Source organism: Meleagris gallopavo, chromosome 1 (genome assembly GCF_905368555.1).
Source record: "Meleagris gallopavo chromosome 1, MGAL_WU_HG_1.1, whole genome shotgun sequence".
Taxonomy (NCBI): domain Eukaryota; kingdom Metazoa; phylum Chordata; class Aves; order Galliformes; family Phasianidae; genus Meleagris; species Meleagris gallopavo.
The window spans coordinates 50084612-50110265 of NC_139404.1; the positions used below are offsets into that span (position 1 = coordinate 50084612).

General features: G+C 55.2%; 2 protein-coding genes across 3 annotated transcripts; both read left to right on the forward strand.

Annotated features, from left to right (window-relative positions):
- Positions 1 to 1348: 1348 nt before the first annotated feature.
- On the forward strand, positions 1349 to 15637 carry CBX6 (chromobox 6). 2 transcript variants are annotated; one of them, XM_085226241.1, is made up of 5 exons: positions 1349 to 1508; positions 1619 to 1662; positions 1750 to 1815; positions 1902 to 1968; positions 8323 to 15637. In XM_085226241.1, the coding sequence occupies exons 1-5, from the start codon at positions 1440 to 1442 to the stop codon at positions 9241 to 9243; spliced, it is 1167 nt and encodes a 388-aa protein (XP_085082367.1). In that variant the 5' UTR covers positions 1349 to 1439; the 3' UTR covers positions 9244 to 15637. The 2 variants fall into 2 exon arrangements, with proteins under 2 accessions (XP_085082367.1, XP_085082358.1); XM_085226232.1 differs by having other exon boundaries at positions 1350 to 1508; positions 8269 to 15637.
- A 151-nt stretch (positions 15638 to 15788) lies between these two features.
- Positions 15789 to 22998, forward strand: NPTXR (neuronal pentraxin receptor). The gene is made up of 5 exons (XM_085226220.1): positions 15789 to 17996; positions 20430 to 20652; positions 20783 to 21027; positions 21397 to 21576; positions 21837 to 22998. The coding sequence occupies exons 1-5, from the start codon at positions 17442 to 17444 to the stop codon at positions 22059 to 22061; spliced, it is 1428 nt and encodes a 475-aa protein (XP_085082346.1). The 5' UTR covers positions 15789 to 17441; the 3' UTR covers positions 22062 to 22998.
- The last annotated feature ends 2656 nt before the right edge of the window (positions 22999 to 25654 follow it).

Genomic DNA, 25654 nt, shown 5'->3' on the forward strand with positions numbered 1-25654 from the left:
GGAAAAAGAATGAAAAAAGGCCCGTGCGTGCGTGAGAACGACCAGTAAAAAAAAAAAAGGTTTGTGAAGTACAGAGCGTGCAAAATGCTATTTCTGGCATTACTCATTACTTCAATTCAAGGAGGTTAGGTTTTTATTAATTTTTAACCACTGGGTAAGTTAGAGCTATACAGGGGTGACCTGGGACAGCTGGTCTTTGATGGATCCGAGTTGGAGAAGGAGAGTGCTGCTCACAGGATGGCTGCTGCTCTGGGTTCATTAGATCTGCCTGCAGCAGCTGGAGGAGAGCGTGGCCATCGCCTACATCCCACATCTCCTGGGAACGGCACAGCCTGGGCTGCTGCTCTTGTTGCTGACGGGATGGCCGTGAGTTTGTTGGCCTGTGGGGCTTTCAGGGAGCTCTCCAAGAGCCCAGCAGCTCTCGGTTGGTGAGGTGGAGTTGGGCCTTGGATTTGTTCCAGGTAACTTGGAGTGAGCCAGTCATGCCAGTCGGCTGGGTTTGCCCACATTAACAAAATGCATCCAGCATGCCTGTGCTGAGCTGGTGGGGCTGGGCCTGACCGCTGGCATGGGTGCAGGCCTGCAGCCAGCCGCTTGTTTTGCTGGCAGCAGTTTGGGAATCAGGTGAAGGAATAAGAAGCTGCAGTGCAGCATTACGGGAAAGCCTGCTCCAGAGACTTCCTTTCTACCCCTGCCAATGCTGCAGCGGCTGGCTGGCACTCTGTGCCCAGTGCTTGTCCTTCCACATGCATGTGCTGGCTGGATTAAAGGTTGATCTGGGTGGCTTTTTTTTTTTTTTTTTTTTTTAAATAATCTCTTGCTGTGTCGCCTCGTGCAGGGGTAACCCGGTGGGATGCCTGAGAGCAGGGCATGCTCCTCAGGGAAGTGGCTTTGGAAGGAGGGATGCTAGAAATCTGGGGATGCTGCCGCAACCTGGGCCTGCCCGTGGAACTCATACGAAAGCTCTGGGGATACCATGGGTACCGCTTAGGCTGGAGGGGTGGTGCAGGCTATTGCTTGGGCCGCAGCTGCTGCAGGAGGAGGCACATCTTGCAGGGTTCAGCCTCGCAGCTGGGAAGTCTCGCTGCAGAGGTGTCAGTGTCAAAATGCAGCGTCTGCTCGGGAACGCTCGCAGCCCGGCTCTCGGAGGGGCGCTAAGTACATCGACGCCTTAGGCGTTAATGAACGCTTCAATGAGCCAACCTCCGAAGGCTGCGCGGACTTTTCCAGCCGAGCCCCGCTCCGGCTTTGCTGCGGCCCCTTTAAGGGCCTTTTCCCCCCCCTCTTTCCCCCCCCCAGCACCATATTGAGGAAGGGGAGGGGAGGGGGGGAGAGGGTCACGCGCGGGCGCGGGCGCGCGCGAGCCGGCGGGGGGGCGGGGCGGGGCGGGGCGCGCGGGATTATTATGGGCTGCGGGCGCCGCCGCCGAGGCGCACAAGATGGAGCTGTCTGCAGTGGGGGAGCGCGTCTTCGCCGCCGAGTCCATCATCAAGCGGCGCATCCGAAAGGTGCGGGGGGGCGGCCGGCCCGGCCCGGGGCGGGTTGGGGGGTGAGGGGGGGTGAAGTCCTCCCCTCCGTCTCCGGTCTCACCCCCGCGTCTCCTCCGTGTGTTTTGCAGGGCCGCATCGAGTACCTGGTGAAATGGAAGGGCTGGGCCATCAAGTGAGTGCGGGGCGGCGGGGGGGGTGGTGAGGGGGACCGCGGGGAGGTGAGCTCCGCGCTGACCCGCGTCGCGGTGCCGCCCGGCAGGTACAGCACCTGGGAGCCCGAGGAGAACATCCTGGACTCCCGCCTCATCGCCGCCTTCGAGCAGAAGTAAGTGAGCGAGCGAGCGGGTGGTGGGGGGCTGCGGGAAGGGCCCCCCCGGGACGACCGTAACCCTTGGCTTTGCCTCCCCGCAGGGAGCGCGAGCGGGAGCTGTACGGGCCCAAGAAGAGAGGACCGAAGCCCAAAACTTTTCTGCTGAAGGTAACTCTTATTTACATCCCTCCGGCCTAGCGCGGCGCATCCAGCCCCTCGCCGTGCCCTCGGCGCTTGGCCTGAGCCGGGGGCGGCGGGGCCCCCTCACGGCCTCTCCCCTCGGCACGCTGTTCCCCACGCCCCGCTCGCTGTGGGAGCTCCCGTCTGTGAGCTGCAGGCACTGGGGAAGGAGCGGTGCTTCGGTGCCCCGGTAGACCCCTCGCCGTCATCCCAGCCTGTTTGCAGTGAGGTAGTCCCAGTGCAGCCCTGACCCCTCAATTTTACTCTTTTTTTTTTTTTTTTTTTTTTTTTTTAAACTAAGAGATGTGTTAGCTGGGGTAGTGCTGTGGGTTCGTTAGCCTGAAGGCAGAGCTGCATGCTTTGCTCCCTTCTCCTTCCACGAGCATTGCGGGTTCAGATGAACTCAGACAACGCACCTCAGTGTGACTGAGACAGGTAAGGGAGATCATAGTTTTGATCCCATATGAAGCCCTGGAACAGCTGTGCAGTGAGGTATCTCCATCACCGGCTCTGTCTGTGGCTCAGAGCAAGTCCTCATCCCTTTGTGCATGTTTCCCCAGTGAGTTAACGCTCCCCTCTGCCTGGCAGCAGCAGGAGCTTCACTCCAGTTAGCCTAGTACTTAGACTGAGTGAGAGGGGTAGGATGTCGTCTCTGCTTCCTGAAACACAGGGGGGAAATGTAGGAATGGGCGCATGCTGATGCCTTGAGCAAAACCCGGGGGACATGGTAATCCCCTGAAAGTCCCTCCTTCAATGTCCTCCGCCTGTTTTTCTGCTAACAGCTTTCTGCATCTGCAACCTGAAAGCTGCAAACGCAACTGATGGGTGCCACCTCGTAATCTTTGTGCAGGGAAGCTGGGCTAGGTGGTTTTTCTGGCAGTCATGCATTAAGTGAAACCCTGCTGTTTAGGTTTCCAACAATGCAAAGGAAAGCTGAAAGGGAAACCACCGCCTTAAAATAGTTCTCTGCTTGAATTAAAAAGCGCTGGGATTCGTAACACCTGACATCGTTCAGCGGTAGGGAAGTGTTGTCTTTGTTTATTCTGTGCTTTTGACACTACTGTGTATAATCAGTTTCTTTTCTTTTGATTCTGAGTGGAATGTGAAAAAATCTATCGCCGATTTTTCATTCTCATTCACACAACAACAAAATCCATTAAAAAAAAAAGAAAAAAAGCAAGAAAGAAAACAAAACCTCGTTCCTCCTCTTCACCCCTTGTTCTTTAAACCCCTCTAAACTTGGAACCTGAATTATTCAACAGCATCCTTTGAATCACATCCCTGACACGTTCCTGCGGCACATCTTCCTTCTGCCAGCTTCTCAAATGTTACCCAAAACCTGTAGGTTTGTGCAGCTGGTGCAGTGCTCCGTGGAGGGTGGAGCTGTCGTGAAGGTGCCTGGCTGAGGGAAGCGTAGATCAGGCAGAGCCCTGATGCTCCCTTTCCAGAGTGGGGACAGAGCTGGTTCAACTGCTGGTGCTCTGCTTGCTGCTTTCTGCTACTCCAGAACCTGCCCTAAAAATAAAGCCCTGGGCCAGGCAGCAGGAGGTAACTCAATCTCCGCCAGCCCTATCTCAGCTTCTCTGAGCTCTGTTCAGGCAAATTGCAAGCGGCATGGCTGCCACCAGAATGGTTGAGACCAATGTGCATCTTGATCAACAATTCTGACCTGCTGAAGGTTGGCCTTTGCCAACCCCGCAGCGCTGTTCTGCCTCATGTGTCGCTGACAGTGTTTTTGGTTCTCGGCTTCCAGTGAGAATTTCAGAAGCTGGGGAAGAAATTTGACTCTTGCATCCAAGAGGGAGTCTTTGAAGTTGGCAGTAAGAACAATATTCTTTTTGATCTGCTAGCTGAGCAGATTAGGCCTGGTGAAATGACGTTGAAGTGGGAGCCTGGCCTAGGGCTGCCTTGGTGGCCTGCCTGCCCTCAGCTTGGTGTCTTGCTAGCATCTCCCATATGTGTCAGGGCTTAAACTTGGGCTTCTGAGTCTCCAGTAAGGCATGGAAATAAGTGCTCCCACGTGCCACCGTTGCCTGGCCTGGGGGTGTTTCGATTTGCAGATGGGGATAGGTTTATCCAGGGATTAGCTGTCAAAAGCTGCAGATAGGCACCCGGGGGGATTTGCAGAATGCATTCCAGCAGGTTAGAGGCCCTCGCCTTTGGAAGAGCTTTGAAAAGCTGCATCTTCAGCCACCTGCTGCCTTTGTGAACCAGGCTACTGTTGCTGAGAGCTGCCTAACACTTGCCCTTTCCATCAGGCTGCCGAGGGCAGTCACAGGCTGGGCTTTGTGATATCGCTATCAAGATGGCCGGCATCGCGAGAGACCCCTTCGAACCTCAGCTGCAGAGTTTGGGGGCAGGAAATGGGACTTGATCCTCTGCATGCTAGGGGCAAACTTTCCCACAGCTAACTGAGCTCAGGCTTGGCGGGTGGCTGTCATTCTTGGGAGGCTCCTGGTATGCCGTAAGCTTTGTGCTGAGCACTCGGAACGGGCAGCGCTGCACACGAGGCTCTTGCTGCAATGCTTAGATGTCTGCAGAAGGTTTCCTTGAGGACAGCTTGTGCAAGGTTAGAAAGCAATATTGACCTGTCATGTACGCTGTAGTGATCTTCCTCTCTCCCTCTGCTTGGTTTGCTCTTTATGTTTTGCTTTTCCCTCGGCACTCCGCTGCGAGGAACGCAAAGCTCACCCACTAATCTAATAAAGTGTAGTGAGTGCTATTGAGAGACAGAGCCCAGTCTCCAGGCTCAGTGGGTGGCTAGCAAAGGCTCCTCCTCGGGATGGCTGCAGATACACGAAAGGAGAAAAAGGCTGGAGAAGGTTAATGGAGGGATAAGTAACAGAGCGGAGTGAGAGGGGACGTAGGGGCAGAGCAGCGTGTTGTTCTGTCACTTCGCCCTTCCTTGAACTCTGAAGCTGGAGTTGGGTTTCTTTTGATCTCCTCCCTGTTCGTAAATTATCCCCGGGCGGTTTGAAAACAGTCTGTTCCCCTTTGTGGCATTTTGTTCCCCTATCCAGTAGGGAAGCTGTAGTTTATGGCGGTGTTGCTCGGGAGAGCTGTGCTATGAACTGGCTTGCCATTGCCTTGTCACTTGGAAGGCTGCAGAAGAAAAAGGGCAGTAAAAAGGCAGAATGGCAGCCAAAAAGGGGAAAGAGGAGCTGGTTGGAGCAAGGACTGTGGGAATGCAGGTGGAGAATAAAAGACAAAGCAGAACCAGTAATGTATGAGAGAGCAGCGCTACTATGGTGCAGCAGTGCTACTGGAAATCACTTGATTCTGAAGTAATTAACTAGAAATCTGCTGCTTTGCAAGGTCTTTTTTTCTTCTTTTTTTTAACCTCCCTTCCCCTTTCAGATTGCAAAGGTTTTGATACAAATCAGGTAAGCAAGCCTTCACAAAGCACGTGTCAGTGCATGTGCTTGTGTGCCTCAGTGCGTTCAGGGAATGAATGAACAAATATGCGTGCTGGGCCTCGAGGGACATTTATTCAGAAATAGTAGGGAACAAGGGAGATAATACTTGTTCCCAGAGGCAATGGGAAAGAGCTGCACAAGCTAAATAAAGGTGATACAGATCCCAAAAAGGGAGTGGGGGGAAGGGAAGCAGTTGCCTTGCTCCCGTGACAGAGCACTGCAGCAAGCCTCCAGAAGCTGCTCCTGATGTAGGCTGAGCTGTAAGCAGGCAGCGAATTACTTATGTACATGCTGAGTACTTCTTCGGTGGTGAGCAAATCCTGCGGGTGAGAACAGCAAAACCCCAAGAGGTAGCTTCCATTTGGAGAAGTTCTCAGCTGAGTAACTCACTGGTGATGCAGCTGAAAGAATTAAACAGGTTTGGTTTTAAAGACTTTGTGCTCATGCAGCTCTTGAGTGCGTTAGTGTCGTGGGTCTGAAGCAGGGAGCTGCCAACCTGAATGCTGAGTCTTCTGCAACCCAAAGGTGCAAGTGGCTTAAAGTTGGAAGCCAGAGAAGGAAATGACTGAGCCCCGAAAACATGCTGTCCTCAGCAGGGAAGAGGCTCGAGTTTGTATAGCTGATGCCTGAATAAACCTGATCCTGTAGTAGGAGCACTGATCTTTGCAAGTGAGATGACAGTAGGGGCTGGTCTTAGATAGAGCGTCTTGATACTATTTTTCTTGAAACCTTACCTGGAAAAACAAGCTGAAGGTAAGTTGTGTATCTGCATATTGTTCGTTGAAACCGGCGCTGAAGCTGGTCGCTTGGGAACAGCATGTGGGGAGGGCCTGGCTCACCCCGCTGCTTAACAGCCTGGCCTAAGCAGTCCATGGTTTGTGTAGGCTGCTCAGAAAGTACCAAAACTGGAATTTAACGAATGCAGGGAGTAACTGGAAACACAGACACGCAGCAAACAAAGGAGACCTGGTGGTTCCGGCGCACTGGGAAGGTCTCAGTCTTGTGTGTTGGTCTGTGCTAGCTGCTCTATAAGCACCAAACAAAGACAGGTCAAAGCAAGACAGGGGCTGATTAATGAGCACAGGCAGAGAATGTGGAGTCAGTGGGGCTTTCGAAGTGGCTGAGCGGCAACTGTCCCAGCATTATCATTTTTCTTTTCCTTCAGTTGTTGGGAAACTCCACCAAGGAATTCAGGGTGTAGAAAGCAGCTGTGATTGTTGGTAACTGCTTCCTTTAAGCTGGAGGGCCAAGGCTGACAGAGTCATATCTAACTTAATTTTCTGTACTGTTCAGCGCACAGAGTGATGCGTGAGGCTGAGTGGCACAGATGAGACTTTGGTCTGCATTTTCACATAGAACAGGGGATAGAGGCCTCTTGGTCACAGTCCTTTTTAAAGCCAGGATGTACACAGCACTGCAGGGAACAACCTGACATTACCCAGGGAGGAACAAAATGTCTTCACATCCCTGTTCTCTGCTTGTTCAGGATCTTCTGTGACTCTTGCTGAGCCCTCGGTGGGAGTCAAGGGGCAAAGGGCTCTGAGCTCATTGTGTGAAAGGAAAGGGCGCCTGGGCCCCTGGCTCAGATCTCTTAGATTGCTGTCTTGACAAGAACATTTTTTCCCCAGGCGTTCCTTCGATAGGAGGCATAGCCTGCAGGGTGACAAAGGAGATGGTGTTGGAGTACTTAAGCTCTCAGCTGGCAGGCAGCCATCCCGATCTTGGCTGGTGCGAGGGGGCAATCGGAGAGAGAAGTCGGAGAAGAAAAGCAGCTGTCTGTAGCACTGCAGTTCTTGTTGTGCCCACGAGATGGAGGAAGCTGCTTGCTAGCTGGGTAATGATGGAAGAGGGGGCTCATCCCAGCTCCACGTGTGGGCTACTTCTGCTTCCAGGAGAGCACAGAGATGGGGTTTTGTTGGGGTGAGGAGTGGGACGGAGGAGGCTGCAGGAATGGGCTGTATGGTGTTCCAAAGGACAAGGCAGTGCCAACCTTGTTTGCACTGCAGGATAAGGATAAGCAAATTATTTGAAAACTCAGCTCCAGATCTCTGCGGTTCTTGCTCTTAGCTAAGACAGCTTTATGAGATCACCATCACCCACCTCCATGTTTATCAAGACCCACATTCACCCTGTTTGGTGGAGCCGACGAGTCTGGTTGTGGGAGCTACCTGGATGTAGTTCTCTTTGCCTTCCTCTTGTCTCATGCTCATTTCCAGAGCATGTGGGGCAACTCCCCTCCCTTGGGACTGGTACTTAATTTAGGATGCTAACTCAACAGTGGCCAAACTGTTGGTGCTGAGGATTACCATCCATTAGGAACCATTGCTTGTAACATGGCTGGAGCCTGGCAGTTTTCTCTTTGGGGAAATATGTGCCAACAGGGGAGTAATTAGCTGCACATAAAGGATGTGGACATCCCTCCTTTGCTTGTACAGGGACTGTGCCACAGCTCCCAACAGTCCATGGTCGCAGACAGCACATAGATTCCACCCATCTCCCCATGCAGTCCTTAGCATGCTTGTTGCCACATGATGGTGGCGTGTCTCCACTGTCATCACGCTGGGGATGGAACTGGGAGTTGGGTGCTGAAAGTGGGAGCTCACAGTATTGGAGCTGACACTGAAAGCACGCAGGGGGAGTAATGAGCTGGCTCATCCCTTCTGTGGAGCAGACTCAGAGGGGCAGGTTTCTGTCTTGACTCACCAGCGGATTCAGTAGGAGGATGGTGTGGACTCGTGATCGTCATTTATGTGGGTATAGATGTGATATGGCATTTCTCTTCAGCGTGAGGCAAGCAGTGTCTGTCCTGAGATTTGGCTGCACTTAGGCTACCTCTCTGACCCTGTTTTTGTCTCTCTCCCCACCACCGCAGGCTCGGGCCCAAGCGGAGGCCCTCCACATTGGGGATGTACACTTTTCTGTCAAGCCTGGTTCTAGCACCTCATCTCCCAAGCTCCACTCCAGCGCCGCAGTGCACCGGCTCAAGAAAGACATCCGGCGATGCCACCGCATGTCCCGGCGTCCCCTGCCCCGTCCCGACCCCCAGAATGGCGGAAGCGTGGGTGGCGGGGCCGGCATCCGTCCCCCCGTCTCACCCTTCTCGGAGACCGTCCGCATCATCAACCGCAAGGTGAAACCCCGTGAGCCCAAACGCAGCCGCATCATCCTCAACCTCAAAGTCATTGACAAAGGTGGGAAGCCGGCCAACGGGGCCGGGGCCCTGGCTCGACCCAAGATCCCTTCCCGAAACCGTGTCATCGGTAAGAGCAAAAAGTTCAGTGAGAGCGTCCTCCGCACTCAGATCCGCCACATGAAGTTCGGCGGCTTCTCGCTTTACAATAAGCCGCCTGCTGCGCCCGCCCCCTCTCTGGAGGGCAAGGGGGAGGCCGAAGGCTCCCAGGCGGCCTCCTGTGGGCTCATGATGGGCTCCACCCCGTACGATGCCCCCAGCTCCAGCTCCTCTGGCTGCCCGTCGCCCACACCCCACTCCTCCTCTGACCCGGATGATTCCCCTCCGAAGCTGCTCCCCGAGACCCTCAGCCCGGCCATCCCCGACTGGCGCGAGTCAGAGGTCCTCGACCTCTCCATCCCACCTGAGTCAGCTGCCACCAGCAAGCGTTCTCCCCCCGGAGGCTGCAGCGGGGGGCAGACGCCCTCCTTGCCCCTTTCCTCTTCCGACCCAGAGCTGGAGGCCGGCGACTGGCGTCCCGAGATGTCCCCTTGCTCTAATGTGGTGGTCACGGATGTCACCAGCAACCTGCTCACGGTCACCATCAAGGAGTTCTGCAACGCGGAGGATTTTGAGAAGGTGGCGGCGGCGGGTGGTGGGGGAGGCGGCAGCAAGTGAGCCAGCCAGATCCCCCTGCTCCAGGGATGTGGGGGCTCTACCTGCGAGAAGTCGTGGTGTGAATGGCTGTCCTTGGTTCTCTCCTTCTCCCCTGCGCTGTCCCTCTGCCCTCACGGCCACCCTTCCTCCTCCCCCTCCTGCCCGATCCCTCTGGTGCAGAGGCCAGAGTGTTGCAGTGGGGGGAGTCAGGAGGCAGGGTAGGCCGTGGTTGTTTGTCCTTGAATGTGATGGTGTCCAACTGGCAGCGGAGCCTTTGGAGTGAGCGTGTTTCTGTGTGCCTGTGGGGGGGCTGCACCTCCACCCCTTCCCCTTCCATCTTTGAATGAAGAGGAGCTCCAGACCCTCAAGAGGTGGGTGGAAGGAAGGCTGGAACCTACACCCCTGAGCCCTCTCCCACAAGGTGCACACAGTCTCTTCCATTCCTGTATTTTTCCCCTGCCGTGACCTGGATCCTACTGTCCTCACCTTCCTTGGCCCGTGGCCTGGATCTGCCATCTCTGTGCTGCAGTGGCGGATCCAGACGTCCCGCAAGGAGGAGAGGGGTGTGAGGTGAAGTGTCATAGCTGCAAGGTGCTCATGACAAAGCTGGGGTGGCTGAGAGAGCCCCACACAGCAAACATCCCATGGTGGCTTCTCTGTTCCTGCAACTATCGGTGCTACCTTGGCAGTTGTATGGTCACTTTTGGGCAGCCTGGTGTCTCCTCTTCCCCTGCATCTTCCAGCATGCTCAGCTTTGCAGGTGGAATGGGAGAGAAGGGGAGCCTGCCTCCAGGCAAACCTTTCTCCTGGCATTTCATCACTTGCACTTGTTGGGGGAGAGGGCATCGAATACCCCTCTCCCCCTCCAGCCCTTCTGTGGTGGGAGTGGGAGCACCCATCCTTCAGTCTGGGAGGAGATGGTGGTCTCCTGCCTCCTCTGCAAACTTCCCCTGAACCTTTTTGCTCCCTCAGAGGGAAGGATGGGTGCTAAGGTGGGTTGCGTGCTCTGCCCACTCCTTCTCATCTCTCCTGCTCCCCTCTCTCTGTCTAGGATGTCCTGGAAGGAGTGTTCCCCTCTGTTTTTCCAGGATCTGAAATGGCCCCTTACAACTGCCATCAAAGGTGCTAACAAGAAATTACTCTCACATCATAAGCATGTGTGCTGGCTCTCTCTGAGAGCACCTTTGGGTTGATGCAGACATTCCTTCTCCTTGGCCCTTGCAAGTCGGAGCAAGCGAGATCACAGCTCTTTCCCTGATGCTCTTGTCATGCCCAAAACAAGCTGTCTCCTCTACCTGCCACTTCTGGCTTGCTTGTCCTAAGCATCGTGGTGAGACCCCACTCCTTCCTCTCCCTTCTCCTCTACTTGCATGTGGTTGGGCTGTAGGGGCGAGGAAAAGGTGCTGATGGATCAACCCATGGGAGAGCCTCCCCTCCCAACCCTGTCCCCACTGCTGGGATTGCGGCAGGGGGGTTTTACTTCTACATCTGTGGTGCAGAGGTGAGAAAGGGTGGAGAGAATTCCCCGCTCTGAGGCCTGCAGCTGTGCCCTGAGCTGGTGAACACGAGCGGAGCTGACCCTTTGGTGCTTCTGCATGAGGGACAGGGTGCTGGCAGCTGACTGCTCTGGCAGTGCTCCTGCCTGGAGCTGTATTTTGTGGTCTGAGGGTAGCAGCGAGGCGGTCTGTGGGATAGAACTGGGGTGGCAGAAGGACCGACTGACCGCTGACTGTAATTAGAGCCTCTCTAATTGCAGCTCCTCAGTCGGCGCAGTGAATGCCTCGCTGCCTGCCCACAGGAATGCCTCGCAGCAGATGGGTTTTGCGTTGGGTTCGAGGGGGCTCCAGGTGCTGCGATCTCCACCCTTGGCACACCTCTTCGTTTCCCTTCCCTTGTTTTAAGAGCTCAGCAGGTGCTTTGGGGATGCGGCTGCATTCACAGCTGAAGCCAGGGGCAGGGAGAAAGAGACTTCCCCGATCCATTCACCCAAGCTAAGGCTTCCTATAACGTGTTGGACTCGTGTGCGTGTCTGTATTAATACCTGCCTGTATTCTTTGTGTTTTTACTTTTGCATCTTTCCTGTGCCTGGCACACCCAGGGTCCCTTATTTGAGCATAGCCTATCCACTGCTTCAAGGACGAGCAGTCTGTAGTTGGGGGGAAAAGCTCTTTCTTAGGGAATCAGCAAGGAGATGCTTCTCTTTTTTCCCCTTCTAAGCAACAACAACAAGAAACCACAACTATTTGGAGGCTGCAGGATAAGAGGAGCTTTATGGGGTGGATGCAAACCGGCCTGTCACCTTAGGTTGTTCAGTTGCTGTTTGGTGTGTATGTGGTGATGTGTTTTGTTCTGTGATAATGAGGTTCTGAAACAAATCAAAGCGTTTAAGTGGGAGATAAAAGGGAACTTTAATAGGAAACTCTCGATGTGTTGTGGCCAAGGTGCGTTCGCTTGGCAGACTTCTTTTCTCCGGTGTCTCTTATATGGTGTTCTTTGGGGGCGGGGGGCAGGAACTGTGTAGTTGAAGGGGTTTTGCCTTTCTCCGAAGTGACAAGCAAAGGGGACCGTCTGAAGAGCACACAGTGGGTCGTGGTAGGGGTGCTGTCGTGGTGGGGAAACTCATGGGGTACATGCTCTTTGCGGAGGAGGAAAGGAGTGCCATCCAGCTTGCAGACACAGCTCAACCGCCCGCGCGACGCATCGCTCCCCGGTTGCGTCGCCAGGTGGGAATCAAACCCTGAACCTCTGGATCTGGAACACAGATCCCCTGCTGCTTCCAGGTAGAGGCTGCTATCTGGAAGTCTCCAAGTGCCCTCGGGTGGACGTGCCGCTTGGGGCCGACCAACCGACCTTTGTATTCATGTGGGTTACGCTCTTCCTCCTCAGTTTTTGCCCTTGCTCTTTAATGGAGATGGGAAGGAAGATCCATCCGTGCCCTTTGGAAAGGGCTTGAGGTTGAGGGGAGGAGTTCATTTGAAAGTATCCCCTTCCCTTCCCCGTACACCCTAGGAAAAAAAAACAAAAACAGGGAGATATTCTCTGTGTCTGTGCCATGTTTGTTCTCTTGTCGTCGTGTTTTTAGAGGAGATTTTATGATGGAGTGGAAAAAGTGAAATGATTAGTTTTGCATAAAAAAAAGAGAAAAGCTTAAAAAAAAAAATTTCTACAGGGAGAGAGAGAGCGAGAGAGTTTAAAAATGAATAATAAATGCGGTGATTGCACAAACTGTAGCGGTATTAGGCGGTCCTTAGAGAAAAGAGTATTTTGTAGTATCGAAGCATGTGTGTCTGGGATGGTGTTTGGTTGCTTGAACCGGAGGGAAAGGCATTCTGGGACTGGCAGCGATCTTTGAGTGGAGAAGGCGAGTTGCGTGTTGGAGGAACCCCGTCTGTCTGCAACCCCCTCTGCCCACGCCTCCCATGTGTTGGAGTTCCCTTCCCTCCCATTCCTCTCCTGTGAACTAAAGTGGAGTCTCCAAATGGTTTTTCTGGCCGAGCAGCCCTCAGCAGTGGCCGCTGCTGGCTCACCACGTGGAAACAGTTGACTTTCTTTGCATGCACAGCAAGCTGCTAAGATTTGGGGTCAGCATGTACCTTTCCTGCCAGATCACCGCCTTTTCTCCCTTCCCCTTGTCAGAGCAGGATGTAGCACGGTGGGCTCATCTGGGAAGGGGATGCACCTCCCCTCCATGGGGTCTTTTTAAACTGAGGCAGGGGAGGTTTAGGTTAGATATTAGGAGGAAGTTTTTCATTCAGAGGGTGGTGATGCACTGGAACAGGTTACCCAAGGAGGCTGTGGATGCCCCATCCTTGGAGGCATTCAAGGCCAGGCTGGATGTGGCTCTGGGCAACCTGGTCTGGTGGTTGGCGACTCTGCACATAGCAGGGGGGTTGAAACTAGATGATCTTTGAGGTCTTTTTCAACCCAGGCCATTCTATGATTCTCCCAGTGTCGGGTAGGGAATGGCAGTTTTCTTGTAGGATTCACCACATCAGGACAGGGAACCCAGCCCCATCCGCCTGTCCCATCCCTGACTGTCACACATCTTCAGGGCAGGTGAAGGGCCTATGCACTCAGGCTTTGCTGAGGTTGAGATGCACACCCTCTTCTCCAGATTCTTCCTGGGGAGAGGAGGGCTCCGATGGGTTTTTGCGTGAGGGGACCACGTTCTTCCACTCCCGCTTACTGGAGTTGTCCTAATGTTGTCCTACCATTTCAAAGCAAGGAGGTGTACCATTGTGCACTGGCTTCCCCATCTGAGATGGTCATGCGTTCATCTGGTGTGGGGAGAAGGAAGCCACCAGCTCTAGGGGACACTAGGACAAATTTTCTCACCTGGACTTCTCTTGGCTTAGCAGCAGTAGGCAATGGGCATACTGCTGCCTCCCGCAGCCTGTGCTGTTCCTGGGGATTTCCTCTTCTCTCTGAGCTCTGTCAGTGCTTCCCACAGCTTTCGACTTGGACCCGCCGCCTCCTGGCTCATGCTCTTCTCACTGAGCAGGGCAGGAGCAGAGAGGTGTGCAGACAGAGATGCAAGCTCCTTTCAGCATGGAAAACGAGCAGGCTGTGGTGAGCCGCTATTGCGTTTTGTTTTCGGCAGAGAAAAGGGAGCATTTCTCCACGTCTCCCCTTTCTGAGATTCCCAGGGAGATTTATGAGATAATAATTGAAAGGCGAAACAGAACACCACCAATCCTGCTCTTCACGAGGTAGGAGCTGTCTCTGAGCTGAGTCTTCCTAGGGATTCCACTCCCTTTCCCAGCCCATCTCCACGAAAGGGGCTCCGGCAGCTCCTGGCGCTCGGAGGTGGCTGCATCCCAGTCCCTCCTGGTGGGGATGAGAATGTCTTCCCTGGGCTCTGTCCTGCCCCAGGTCCCCGTGCTCCTGCCTGCTGTGGGGCAGCATGGGAGCAGATGCTTCCCCAGGGAGATGTAACAAGCCTGGAGCGCGTGCCTGGCTACGTGCTGATTTTCCCCTTCCCCACCTTCCAACGAGACCTTTCCTTCCTTGCCTGGCGCATCCTTTTACTCCAATGTCGCTTGCTTTTTGCTGCATCTTTCAATAGCCCAATAATCGTGCAAGAGCTGGGATCTTATTTACTTTTTTATATAGAAATCTATAAAAGAAATGCCCCCTTCCCTCTCCCCACCCCGTTCTCCCCACCGCCCTCCTCTGCACCGTGCTGCCGAGGGCTGGGTTTGGGGCCGGGCATTAGGGTCCGCAGAGCTCTGCTGGGGGACAGAGGAGGGCTGAGCATGGCTTTGGAAGTGCCCTTCTCTGTGCTTCCTGCCCCAGGTGGCTCCAGCAAGCATCTCGATGCTGTGGGTTTGAGCAAATAAGTGGCTTTATTTTTAATTTTTTTTAATCATTGTTTTTTGTAAAGTCCTCCCCAGAGCACATGATTTCTTTTTGGGAGGGACAGATGAACATCCTTGCCTGTTCCCCCTTTGCTCATCCATCCATCCATTCACCCATCCATCCTCTGCTTTCCTTCCCACGTAGGGTCTGGTCCCCATCTGTGCAGGGCTTGGGTTTCTCTCTTCCTTCTTACAGCTTTCTCCTCCCAGCAGTGAGAGGTTCTGCCCCCAGCCCTTCTGGGAAGCACACAGGCTCAGGCCATGCTCTCAAGCAGAATCCCTATTCCAGGATTGTTTTTCATTCATTTTCTTTCTGCACAGATAGCCACCCAGCGGTGACAAAGGACAGGGCCCTGCCTCATCCATTTCTCCCTCTCACCCTCCCCAGTGCCAAGCATAGGCTGAAACTCCACAGATTCTGAGCTGTGGCAGCACTGGAGCCCCTTTCCTCCTCATAGAGAAGGTCAGAGCTGCTCCCAGAGCGCTGGGGGCTCCAGTGCAGCCCATCCATCTCCTTATCTCCCCTCACTCAGCATACAGAGTGAAGGCGGTCTTTTTTTTGTTGTTGTTGTTGTTGTTTAATTTAAAACAAACCTAAATATGTATCTTTTTTTTTTTTAATTATTATTTTGGAGGAAAAAGAAAAACATATAAAAATTGTGCACGGATGAATTGTATATCTATATATCTTTTTTTTTTTTTTTTTTTTTTGTCTTGCAGTTTTCATTTTTCAATAGAGCGTTTGCCTTTGTTGTTTTCTGTTCCATCCAGTTCCCAGCTGGCTAAAGTCTGAGCGGAGGGGGGGGGGGCACAGTGGGGGGCGATGGGATCGCCCCTTCCCAGCTGCCCCCACACGGAAGCGGTTGGCTCCAGGTTTGGGGTGGGGGTTGTGCTGATGACTCTTGTATTCTCTTGTACATTTTGTTCTTTCTGCTGCTCTTGAATATTGTATCGATGCCAGAAATGGGGAGTTAAAAAAAAAAAAAAAAGTAAAAAAAAAAGTAAAAAAAAGACAAAAAAAAAAAAATAATAACCCCAATAAATTGTTACATTCCAAAGGCTGCTGTTGTCTTACTGTAAGAAACACTTAATGTGCACGATCACAGCCCCGAAGCACCGTGTTGGGCTGGAGCCCGTAGGAATGCACAGAGGATGCCAGGATTTGAGTCGTTCTTGGAAGGGCCACGCGGTGCATCCACAGCTCCGATAGTGGCAGGGCAGCTCTCCAGCAATGACGTGCTTTGGCTCAATGGGAACAGGGAGCACTGCCCACCCAACCAGAATGTGGCCAAGGCTCAGTGCTGCTTGCGTTGTGCTGTTGGGTTGGCCGTGTCTCCGTGTGCTACGGTGCCAGTGGATGGCCAGTAGAGCCATCTTTGGCCCACAAGTTGGGGCTGGACACAGGAATACCTCCAGTGAGGTTCTTCCTGAGCGTGCAGGCACAGCAGATCTGTACCAGTGGGAGGTGATGTAAGCTGTGTTGGTGGGAATGCGAGAGCTGGAAATAGAGGTCTGCATGTAGGATGGGCTGAAGGCTCCTGGCCTGGGCTGGGAGCACCGTGTTGGATCACCCCCTGGATAAATCATAGAGTCATATAGAATGGCCTGGGTTGAAAAGGACCTCAAAGATCATCTAGTTTCAACTCCCCTGCTATGTGCAGGGTCACCAACCACCAGACCAGGCTGCCCAGAGCCACATCCAGCCTGGCCTTGAATGCCTCCAGGGATGAGACATCCACATCTTCTTTGGGCAATCTGTTCCAGTGCATCACCATCCTCTGTGTGAAAAACTTCCTCTTAAATCCCCAGCCTGAGGCCCTAACACCTTTTCCCATCCCACCTTAGGACCCACCCATGCTCTGGGGGTGCCTGCCCCACAGAGTTGCCATTTGAGCACTAATTGCAGATGGTAAATCTGCCTGAACTGCTTGCTCCAGGCTGAAGTCGTCACTGCCACTGAGCACCAGGGCTGTGCCATGTATCTGTACCATGGCTCCATGGAGGTTGGTTGCGTTAGGGTTAGCGTTAGGAGCCTTCCCATCGCAGTGTGGGGTTTGCGGCTGGGTGTGATGTAATTGTACCGATTGCTTTCACCTCACTGCTCTTTTAGGATGAGAAGGAATAGCCTCAAGTTGCTCGAGGGGAAGTTCGGGATGGATACTAGGGAAAACGAAGAAAGAGCGGTGCTGCAGTGGCAGAGAGTGCAGAGAGGTGGTGCAGTCACCGTCCCTGGAGGTGTTCCAGAACCGTGTGGATGTGGCACTGAGGACGTGGTCAGTGGGCATGGTGGGGATGGGCTGGTGGTTGGGCTGGGTGATCTTAGAGGTCTTCTCCAGCCTTAATGATTCTATGATTTTCCTTGACGCGCTGTGCTGTGCACTCGAGTACTGAACAAGGAACAAGCAGGTGCCTGAGGTGCCCCATTCACATGACGGATGGAAAGAGCGGGCCGGCTGCACGCAGCCGCTCCCCGAGCAGCCCCACGTCTCCTTCCCGGACACCGCACGGCGCTTCGGACCGCGGGCAGCGCCGGCGCTGCCGTTCCCGTTCCCGGCGGAGAGGTGGGGGCGGCCCGGCGGCGGCGGGGGCGGTGCGTGCGGCTCCGGCTGATATAAGCGCGGCGCGGCGGAGCCCGGCGCCGGTGCTGTTGCTGCCGGTAGCGCCCGTTTCTCTATCTGCTGCCAGTCCGTTCGTCCGTCCATCCGTCCGTCCATCCATCCTTCCATCCATCTTTCCTTCCATCCTTCCTTCCATCCCTCCCTCCCTCCCTCCGTCCCCGTTTTGTTTTCTCGCCGTCCGCGGGCTCGGGCCCCCCACGCCGCTGCCACCCTGAAGTTTCTGGCGGTGCTGCTGGCGGCGGGCATGCTGGCTTTCCTGGGGGCCATCATCTGCATCATCGCCAGCGTCCACCCGGCGGGCACCGCCGCCCCCGCCGCTCCCACCGCCGCCGACAATGACTCGGCCGCCGCCGCGCTGCTCCCCGCCGCCGACAAGGGGTTGGGAGCGCTGCACGGCCCCGCCGAGGCTCTGGCCAGCGCCGGGCCTCGCCTCACGGGCTCGACGCCGCTGTTCAGCCGCTTCGTCTGCACTCCGCTGAGCGCCGAGTGCCCCGCGGCCGCCCCCGGCCCCGCCGCCGCCGGCCCCGAGGAGCTGCTGGCGCTGCGCAGCGCCGCGGCACAGCTGCGCCGCACGGCGCTGGAGCAGAAGGAGCGCATCCGCATGGACCAGGAGACCATCCGCGAGCTGACGGGCAAGCTGAGCCGCTGCGAGGGCGGCCTCCACTCCGCTCCCCCCGCTGCCGGGCTCCGCGCCGCCCCCCGGCCCGGCACCATGGGGCATCCCCCCGCCGAGCCGCCCGCCGTGCGAGAGCTGGAGGACGCCGTCCGCGCCCTGCAGGAGCGCATCGACCGGATCGAGGTGGGGAGGCCGGGGGAATCCCCCAAGCCCATCCCCCCAAAACCCGCTCTTTCCCCTCCCGATGTTCCCGCCACCCCTGGGGGGCTTTGGGAAGGTCTTCCTTGCCCCCCTTCCCGGCATCGCGGTCCCTGTTCAGGGGATGGGGGTCCCTCAGTGCTCGCTCTTTGCCTCCCCGCCCATTCCCCCCATAGCGGGTGGCCCCGAGCATCACTTCCTGACCAGCCGCTGCCCAATGTGGGAACCATGGACCATGTCCAGATACTGCCCTCCTGCTCAGCCCCATCATGGCCATAAAGCGGGGCTCCTTGCAATGGAAAGTGTGAGCGTAGCCCCCCTACCTGGAGGGCTTGGAGAGTTGGGAAAGACCCCAACCCACCTGCTCCCCTGAGCTCTCTACCATGGTGTCAATCCATCCAGGGGTCAGTGTCCATTCCTTGGGGTAAGGATGGGTTCAGCGGCCACACAAACCCTGGTGGGGGTTCGTGGTTACCTGGAGGCTGGCAGGGAGAAGTGTCCACATTGGGGGAGAGGATGCAGAGGGGTGAAGCAGGCAAGCTTTGGGCATGTAGAGGCTGCTTTTCTTGGGTTATTTCCCCTAGATGTGCCATTGCTCCGGGGACAATGTGTTGACCTCGAAGTTTGCTGGGGCCACAGTCACCTGCCAGGAGTTTCACATCAACCACAACCCCACCTGTTCCTCTCTGTCAGCATGGTGGCACATTGAGAACCAGCGCCCCTCAAACTTCATTAACCACAGAGGGTTCAGGCAAGAGGATGGCAAAGGGTCATCCGTGCAGTCCGGGCCCCATAAGACATAACAAGATTGAAATGGAGAGATGTGGATGGAGGACATCTCCTTGGGGGGGCCAACCTGGGGGTGATGGTCTGGCTTGTTGGCAGCAAAGCGATGGGTATGGGTACTCAAACACTGACAGCTCCAAGCAAGAGCCAAGGTGATGGAGACGTGCTGCTGGATTGGCTCCTCCAAGGGAAACCCCCGTCCCTTGTGGCACGGTGGTGGGGGCACAGAGAGCTGTGCCAACATGGGGTGGGCACACAAATGGGGGAAGTGCCCAGTGATGAGCCCCACAGTGGGCACCTGTCCCCAGCCCTGCTCTCCCCACTTAGTTGAATGCTGGCATGGGGGGGGGAAGCCGTGGGGAGCAGATTTGCCAATGCATTAGTAAATGAAGGCTCTGATCCCCTTACATAAATGAAAGTGCATTGTGCCCAACAATGAGTACCGCCCGAGCCCCCCCGCAGCCACTGACATTTCACGCGCTGAGTGCTACCTGGCAGCTTTCAATCTTTTCACCAGCTCTGGTGGCCAACGTGTGCCATGCACCTCCCCCGCTCCTGCTGCCCACTCCCCAGCTGCCCGTGCCGCGGCGGCAGATGGGAGCCCTCCCCAAATTGTAAATAACAGCTGCACAGCTATAATTAAGTGTTTCGCAAAGAATTGGGGAGAAGCGTGCTTGGAGGTGCTCATGGAGATGCAGGCTGGGAGCTGGGGGGCTGAGATGGTCCCGTGTCCCCACATCCCACAGGGATGGTTAGCCTCAGGGATGGGGTGACCGGAGCTGTGGGTGCCACCTGCATTCTTCCCTCCTGGAGAGGCTTTGCTCTCTGCAAAAGCATCCCTGAAGAAAGGTGGATGCTGGAGCTTCCCCCCGTGCGCCTTCACCATTGGTTTTTGCTTCTCTCTTTGGTTTTCAAAAACCCACAGAGGGTTTTTGCCTTGGCTGTCCCTGCTAGAGGCTTTTCCAAAGCCCAGAGCTTCGCTGGCACTCGGCAGCATCTCCTCATCTCCAGCCTCAGCGTGCTCCCGCCTGGTCCAGGTCCATTTGTGCTCACGCCAACACCATCTCCTCGCTTCCTCTCCCTGCTACTTCCCCCTGCTGTTCCCATCCGTGGCGGCCACATCCTCCCTGCCCAAGCCTGGCTCAGCTACAGGGAGGTGTGGACAGGGCAGGGGGGTTACTGCCATCAGCCTTGGGGACTGAAGGTGTCCCCGAGTGTCACTGCTGACCCCATTCCTCTTGGCACACATCCTGGTAGCTGGGGCTTTGCCAGCAGATGGGCGATGCCGGCTTTACATTGACGGAGAGCTACCTGCTGACCTGGCACGTGTGCACGCACCCACGCACATGGGCTGAGCTGGTCTAAGAGGATTTCTCAGCTGTGCCACAACAGCAAGCGAGCAGCAGGGCAACCTGAGCTCCCAAAAGTCATTGAGAGCAACCAACGTGACCAATCCCATTTTGTACCAGAGGTTGATGGGACAAAGCCCTTGGGCAAGATCCTGGGTTGTGGTCCACATGGTGTTATGGGTTGATGTGGTCCCTGTGGTCCACATGGTGTCATGGGTTGACATGTCATGATTAACCTTCCATGCTGACGTGATGTTGAATTTCACCCCGCCGCCAAGCGCAGCAGGAGCTGCCATCCCGCCCCAATGGGTCAGCGCCCACTGCCCCAGCGCTTGCCCGCGATGCGTTGCACAGCAAGATGGAGCAGCTGGAGGAGCAGCTCCTGGCCAAGATCCTCGCCCTGCAGAAGGAGAGGCACGCCGCCAACACGGACCGCAGCCAGCAGCAGCATGACATCGAGAAGGAGCTCAATGCCCTGCAGAACCGAGTGGCGGAGCTGGAGCACGGTGAGTGCTGCCCAAGGGGGACCAAGGAGGCGTGGGCTGATACTGAACCCAAGGGCAAACCTGGAGGAGCACGGGGTGGGCACCTTCACTCCTCACCCTTCTCTTCTTTCCTCCCATCTTTGGCATGCAGGAGCTCCAAGCTACAGCCCTCCTGATGCCTTCAAGGTGACTATCCCGGTGCAGAACAACTACATGTACGCCCGCATGAAGAAGAGCCTGCCGGAGCTCTATGCCTTCACCATCTGCATGTGGCTGAAGTCCAAGGCCTTGTCAGGGCTTGGCACCCCTTTCTCCTACTCTGTCCCCACCCAAGCCAACGAGATCGTGCTGCTTGAGTGGGGCAGCAACCCCCTGGAGCTGCTCATCAATGACAAGGTCAGCCCAGCCTTCCCACATTCTCTCCATCCCCATTCTTGGAGGTTGATTCCCCATCTCTGGAGGTGCTCAAGGCCAGGTTGAAAGGGGCCTTGGGCAGCCTGACCTGGTGGCTGGCAGCCCTGCCCATGGCAGGGGTTGGAAATGAATAGTCTTCAATGGCCATTCCAACCGAAAGCCATTCTGTGATTCTGTGATCCTAAAGTGACTTCCATGGGAGGTGGCATGGGGGACCACAAGGAGGAAGGGCATGGGGAGGACAGCTCTGCCTGCTGGGTCTTGATGGAGGGAAGCAACAGTTCTGAGTGGGGTACACTGGGGCCCATTGGCAGCCCCAGTGAGTTTCATTCTCTTGCTTTCTACCCACAGGTTGCCCAGCTGCCGCTGAGCCTGAAGGACAAGGCCTGGCACCACGTCTGTGTGGCATGGACCACTCGTGATGGCAAGTGGTCGGCGTATCAGGACGGTGAGCAGCGGGGCTCCGGTGAGAACCTGGCTTCCTGGCATGCCATCAAGCCACAGGGCGTCATCATCCTGGGCCAGGAGCAGGTACCTGCTGCAGCCTACAAGTTGCTGTGGGTGTGGGCATTCCCAAATGGAGTTTGGGGCAGAGGCAGCCCCAAATAGGGCCCGGGGTGGGGACTGTGGGGCTCAGATGTGGGGGCTCTCTGCCTGCTCATCCAACACCCAGGTGGGCTTCTTGTTCTCAACATCTTTTCCCTTTCCTATCCCTCTTCACCTCCACCTCCACATGGATCCCTCCCTCTCCCCAACTCATCCCCTTGTCCTTGCTCTGCTCCCATCCCCAGGACACTCTGGGCGGCCGCTTCGATGCCACGCAGGCCTTTGTGGGGGAGCTGGCCCATTTTGCTGTTTGGGACCACATGCTGGCTCCAGCGGAGATCCTGGCCTTGGCCAACTGTACCTCGCACCTGCAAGGCAACGTCATCCAGTGGGACGACCAGGCTGTCGAGGTCTTTGGAGGGGCCAGCAAGGCAGCTTTCACCGCCTGCGACGAGGGGAGGAAGGCGTGAACGGCACTCTCAGCTCCAGGCTGCCCTTCCAACCCTCCCAGATCAACGAGACCCTCTCACCACCACCACCACCCTATGATGGGGCGATGTTCGAGGCCTTCAGGGGAGGTCCCACGGCAGCCCCTCGCTCCCCTTGCCCCTCACCTTGCCCTGTTTTGTTTTGGGCCCTGGGCATTGGGGATATGGGGGGGGCTGGGAGTAGGACATCCCCTACACTTCTTTATTTTCATCGCCCTGATGTCTGGTTTTGTGAGTCTGCTCCCTCCGAGCCCCTCTTCTCCATCAGCCATTCTTCAGAATCGTCCTCCCCCCATGGGATGAAAAAAGTCCTGTGAGGGGGATCTGTTACTTTTACTTTAAGCTTTCCCTGTGCCACATAAGGCACAGAAAGAGGGTCAGAGACTCGTCCTCGTGCACCCAGCCCTGGTCAGGGTGGAGGAAATGAAGCAAAAGTGAGGAAAAGGGGCAAGGGGAGAGGTGTGCCCCATTGCCCCCCAGCCTTTTGGGGCTGAGTTGCTTGCAGTGGTGCTGGCCTCACCCATGCCTCGGCCCCTGCTTTGAGCTGGCTGGGGATGCTGGGGCCTCGTAGAGTGCCTGAGGATGCGATGTTTCCTTGCTGGTGTCTCAATATGTCTGTGCCAGGGGTTTTTTGGGGGGGTCTCACGGTGTGATGTCCAGCTTCCAGCACTCCTCCAAGCCCACCATGTCCCACTTTGCACCTCCTGCCTAGGGACCAGGGGGCAGAGGGAACAACCCATCAGGGTGGGGGGATGCAGTGGGGATGCAGTGCGGCCCCTGTGCCGAGTGGGAAACACTGTGATCTTCATGCCACCCCTCCCCCCGTCCCCCAGTCGCTCGCTTGTGCGTGGCCGTGTCGTGTTGGGACATTCCTTTTGTAACGCTGGCTGTGGGCAATAAACGTGGCGTGTCTGTCGGAGCCTCGTGGGGCTGCAAACCTGGTGGAAAAAGAAGGCAAAAATCCCTATGGGGATACTGGGTGTATGCCTGGAGGAAGGCAGCAGAGCTCTGGGAGCTCAGGGCTGCAGGATGCTCTGCAGCTCTCACCTAAGGCTCTCTCCTGGGGGCTTGGAGGCAATCGGGCTGAATGGGGAACATGGAAAGGCTATAATTTACCCAGGCATTTTAAAGGCTTATGGCAAACTCCCCCGAATAAGGCTCTTAAGGAAATGAAGTCATTATGGAGAGATTAAAAACTAGTTAAGAGGCAGGAAATCAAGAATGGGAATAAATATTTGATTTCCATCCTCAGAGAGGCCTCAGCCCTGACGTTCTGTGGCTGCGTATTCTGTAACTGGGTGGAAAAGGAGAAGCAAGGTGTGGGTTTTGGTTATCTGTACCCTATGAGAAGCAAAAACCGTTTACAGGGTTTAGGAAGGCAGCTGGGGAGATGGCAGGAGGCGAAAAAATCGATGGGGTTGCAAAGAATAATTGCAATGGCTTACAGATGCTGCTGGCTTCTAAATTAAGCAGAGTCACTGAGGAAAAGAGCTGTGTCTCTCTGAGAGCAGCTTGCTGGAAAACAACGCTTTGTGCACTGAGACAAGGGAAAACAAGATGGTTCTTAGGAGGGTTAATGAAGGAGAGGTGTAACAGCTGTCCTGAGAGCACGCTACAACCCAGCACCTCTTCCTAAAAGAGGGATTAAAGCAAAGACATATTGGATGCCGACACTATTAATTATGAGGGTCTGAAGCCATTAATTACGAGGCTTGAGGAGGAAACGCCATAATTCCCAAGCTGGGAGCTGGGCTGCATGTGTCCCAGTGGGTGCTATCACGATGAGCCCACTTTGTCCTAACGATGGGGGGCTGCTCTAATTGCCTCCATGTCCTCCCGCAGGCAGGAAGGCTCAGCAGGACGCTCCAGCAGGGCTGTGCTATGGTGACACACAGCTGGCTGTGTCCCCATTTCCCAGCCAATGATGGGCACTGCAATGCAACCTGATGCTGCCGTGCATCAGTGGCACGTTGTTGTTTTACCAGCACAGAGGTATGAATTCAGGCTTTGCTGAACAGTGCCAGGGTTTCCCATGGGGAACGTTTCCCCCTACCCCTCCCCCCCATCCTGGAACCACATTGATCAAAACCAAAGCACAATTAATTGAAGGCAACATCACGCAAACTCTCGCATACAACACACAGCCTCAGACAGAGCTCGCACCAACTCGCTGCTTCCCAGCAAAAGTGGGTGAACTACACTGGGATTAAAGCATTAAAAAAAGCACAGAAAGAATACGGTGCTTGAAAGCGCTGTATCCCCAGAGAGATTAGAGTAGCTGCCTGGAGATAGAGTAATGATGGAAAGATCTTCTTCCCAGAGATTCTGTTCCTAATTATCTCCTTTGCACACACACACATACACACACACACACAAAGGATGATCTCCCGGCTTTTATCTTTCTCTCGATGGTTTTAGTGCCTCGTTGCAAGAGGCCCATGCCTGCAAAAGAGAAAAAGGAAAAGGAATCGGCCCCAACTGCAGGAAGACTGCAACTGTCATGGAGCGAGGGGATAGGAGGCAGCATTTAATTTCTGTCACTGGCGGCGATGAAGGCAAAGGGAAGAGAAATGATCACTGAAACACTGTCCTCCCAGCGCTGTCAGCGGAATAACAGCCCTGGGTTCTGCTTGGATGGATGGGTGTTGGGTGAGTGGGGCTGCCTTCACCCTGCAGCTGCTGGGAGGACATTTCACATACAGACCAACAAGACACCACGTGAACAATCCGGCCCTGGACTTGTCCTGCATGACAAGGACATGCCCTGATGGAGAGCCAGGCATCACACTTGGTGACCTGGGAGTAGAAAGCGTGATCCCAGAGCTGAATTTTCCTTCACCTGTATTAGTTTTAGACTGAGATTTTGGGCCCTTGAGAACCTAATGTGGTTCTACAGGGCCAAATTCAAGGTGTTGCATCTGGATCAGTGCAGATATGAGTATGGACTGGGAGAAGAACTTGTTGAGAACAGCCCTGCAGAGAAGGACACAGGGCTGCTGGGGGATGAAAAGCTGAACATAATCCAGCAGTGTGCCCAGGTGGCCAAGAAGGCCAACAGCATCCTGGCTTATATCAGAAGTAGTGCCAGCAGGAGCAGAGAGGTGACCGTCCCTCTGTACTCAGCTCTGGTGAGGCTGCACCTCAAGTGCTGTGTTCAGTTCTGGACCCCTCACTAAAGAAAGACATGGAGGCCCTGGCGTGTGTCCAGAGAAGGGCAACAGAGCTCTGAGGGGTCTGGAGCATGAGTCTGATGGGGACCAGCTAGGAACTGGGGTTGTTCAGTCTGGAGAAGAGGAGCTCAGGGGAGACCTCATCACTCTCTACAGTGACTTGAAAGGATGTGCTCTTTAACATCTTTATCAATGACATCGATGACAGAATCAAGTGCACCCTCAGCAAATTTGCTGATGACACCAAGCTGAGTGGTGTGGTTGACACAGTGGAAGGAAGGGATGCCATTCAGAGGGACCTCAACAGGCTTGAAAGGTGGGCCCGGGTGAACCTAATGAGGTTCAACACAGCAATGTGCAAGGTTTTGCACTTGGGCTGGAGGAATCCCAGGCATCTATACTGAC

Coding starts and splice junctions, on each gene's coding strand:
- CBX6 (XM_085226232.1), top strand. CDS start 1,440: ATGGAGCTGTCTGCAGTGGGGGAGCGCGTCTTCGCCGCCGAGTCCATC. Junction 1,509..1,618: donor TCAAGCGGCGCATCCGAAAG/GTGCGGGGGGGC, acceptor TGTGTTTTGCAG/GGCCGCATCGAGTACCTGGT. Junction 1,663..1,749: donor TGGAAGGGCTGGGCCATCAA/GTGAGTGCGGGG, acceptor GCCGCCCGGCAG/GTACAGCACCTGGGAGCCCG.
- NPTXR (XM_085226220.1), top strand. CDS start 17,442: ATGCTGGCTTTCCTGGGGGCCATCATCTGCATCATCGCCAGCGTCCAC. Junction 20,653..20,782: donor AGTGGCGGAGCTGGAGCACG/GTGAGTGCTGCC, acceptor TTTGGCATGCAG/GAGCTCCAAGCTACAGCCCT. Junction 21,577..21,836: donor TCATCCTGGGCCAGGAGCAG/GTACCTGCTGCA, acceptor TCCCATCCCCAG/GACACTCTGGGCGGCCGCTT.